At 54.5% G+C, this 1880-nt stretch overlaps 1 protein-coding gene across 1 annotated transcript; it reads left to right on the top strand.

Annotated features, from left to right (window-relative positions):
- Positions 1-468: 468 nt before the first annotated feature.
- On the top strand, positions 469-1824 carry DQ04_18451000 (hypothetical protein; the record flags this gene model as incomplete). Its single annotated transcript, XM_009317710.1, has 1 exon — positions 469-1824. The coding sequence occupies one exon, from the start codon at positions 469-471 to the stop codon at positions 1822-1824; it is 1356 nt and encodes a 451-aa protein (XP_009315985.1).
- Positions 1825-1880: the final 56 nt, after the last annotated feature.

Raw genomic sequence — 1880 nt, 5'->3', positions numbered from 1 at the left:
CATTGCTGCGTGGGTGCGTGCACCACTGCTGCTGGTGTTGTTGCTGGGGGCATTGACCCTCTGCTCTGTGGGGTGAGTGGTGTGTGCGCTGGATGGTGTTTCTCAGTTAATTGTTTGCTGCCATGGAGGCTAAATGTATAACTGCTGGGGTTGTGCTGCTTTTAATTTCCTTGCTGCGCCGTAGCGGACTTTGGGCGGTGGTCCACTTATCCTTGAGGGTATTATCTGTGCTCGATGCCGTCGTGTGAGGCGTGTTTTTATTTCTCTTGCTTGGGCTTTGCTTTGCACTCATGACTGTGTGCTCCTTTTCCGTGGGATTTCTTCGCTTGTTTGGTGGCTTTTTGCGCTGTGCGTCTCTGCCGTACTGCTTGCTGCCGCGCTGTGTGTGTGTGTGTGTGATCTGCTGGTTTTTTTTGTTTCTGTTCTCTTTTCCCGCAAAGACCTGAGCGATTTGCTTGACGGTTACCGATGGTGCTTCTGCGCCGCGTTGTGTGGGTGCTGGCCGCTGCTCTGTGCTGCACGGACCTGTGCGTGACGGCTGCTTCTGAGAACGCTGTGCTTCCCGCTGCTGGTACTCAGGAGGCAGCGAGGGCAAATGTGGCTACCTGCAGAGACGCTGTGTCAAATGCCCAGGCTGTGCTGCGAGGTGCTCAAGAGACTTCTGCCAAAGCTGACGAAGCAAAGAGGGAGCTCAATGACTTTACGGCGAAGGCAGAGAAAGCAAAGGTGCCTGCCGCAGAGGCTAAGAGCATGGCAAACGAGGCAGTGGTGAGTATTACCAACGGATTGAAGGTGCTGAAGAAGATTGTTGGAGAAAAGGGGACTGCGGTAACGGGTCCAGTGAAATTGGAAGCGAGTGATCTCCCGGTTGCTAGGGATGCGCAAACTGCGCTGGGAAAGGCGAACGATGCTGCAGTAAAGGCCTCAGAAGCGATGAAGTTACTCGAGAAGGCCACGGAGCATGCAAAGAATGTACAGGATTGGGCAGAGAAGCTGGGAGAAGGGATGAAAGACGAAGTGTGGAAGAACGCAGTGAAGAGCGTCGAAGATGTCTTTCAGAGTGAGAAGGAGGTAAAGACACAAACTGATAAAGAGGCGCTGAAACTCGCTGTGAAAACAGTGAACAAGAATAAGAAAGGAAACGCTGCTGCAAATCTTTTTTTCAGTGCGCGAATGGTGGCAGAGCGGATTGGGCTGGCACTGACGAATATCACGAAGACAGCAGCTGATGCGAAGCTCGCAGCAGCAAGTGCCAAGGACGCCGCAGATAATGCCAAGCAGGCAGAAGTGGAGTTAAACAAAAATAAGTCCGAAGATGGAAAAGTAACTGTAACCGAGGCGGCAAAGGGCCCTGCTACGAAGGCAAATACAGCTGCCATAGATGCAAAGACGAACGCTGAGTCGGCAGCAAAGAATGCCACCAATACCGCGCAGAGCATAATTTCTGCACTGGAGGTAGCGGAGGTGGTGAAAGAACTTACGGACGCGGCATGGAGCTCCGCTAACAGTGCCAAGGATGCGGCTAAGACGGAGCAGGACAAGGCGGACGCTGCGCTGGTCGAGGCCGAAGAAGAGTTGCAGAAATTCACCACAGTGGAGAAGCCAGAGTCACAGCTACCCGAAGAGGAGGAACCGCCCACTGACCACAAATCCAGCGAGGCAGAAGCCACTGGACCCCTGCCAACGGACCAACCACCGAAGTCGGAGGACAAAGTCAGTGGGACTGCAGGCGGATCTAACATTGGGGTGAAAGACGGCAGCGACATCCCCGCGTGGGTGCGTGCCCCACTGCTGCTGCTGCTGGCCTGTGTGGCCGTGTGGTGAGACCTGCGTGTGTGTCTGTGTGTGCGTGGGGCGGTGGTGCTCCGACCGTAATTCTG

Source organism: Trypanosoma grayi (assembly GCF_000691245.1).
Source record: "Trypanosoma grayi strain ANR4 Tgr_1845_V1, whole genome shotgun sequence".
NCBI classification, from domain to species: Eukaryota; Euglenozoa; class Kinetoplastea; order Trypanosomatida; family Trypanosomatidae; genus Trypanosoma; species Trypanosoma grayi.
Note: the sequence above shows the minus strand (reverse complement) of the source record. Positions and strands in the feature narration are given on the sequence as shown.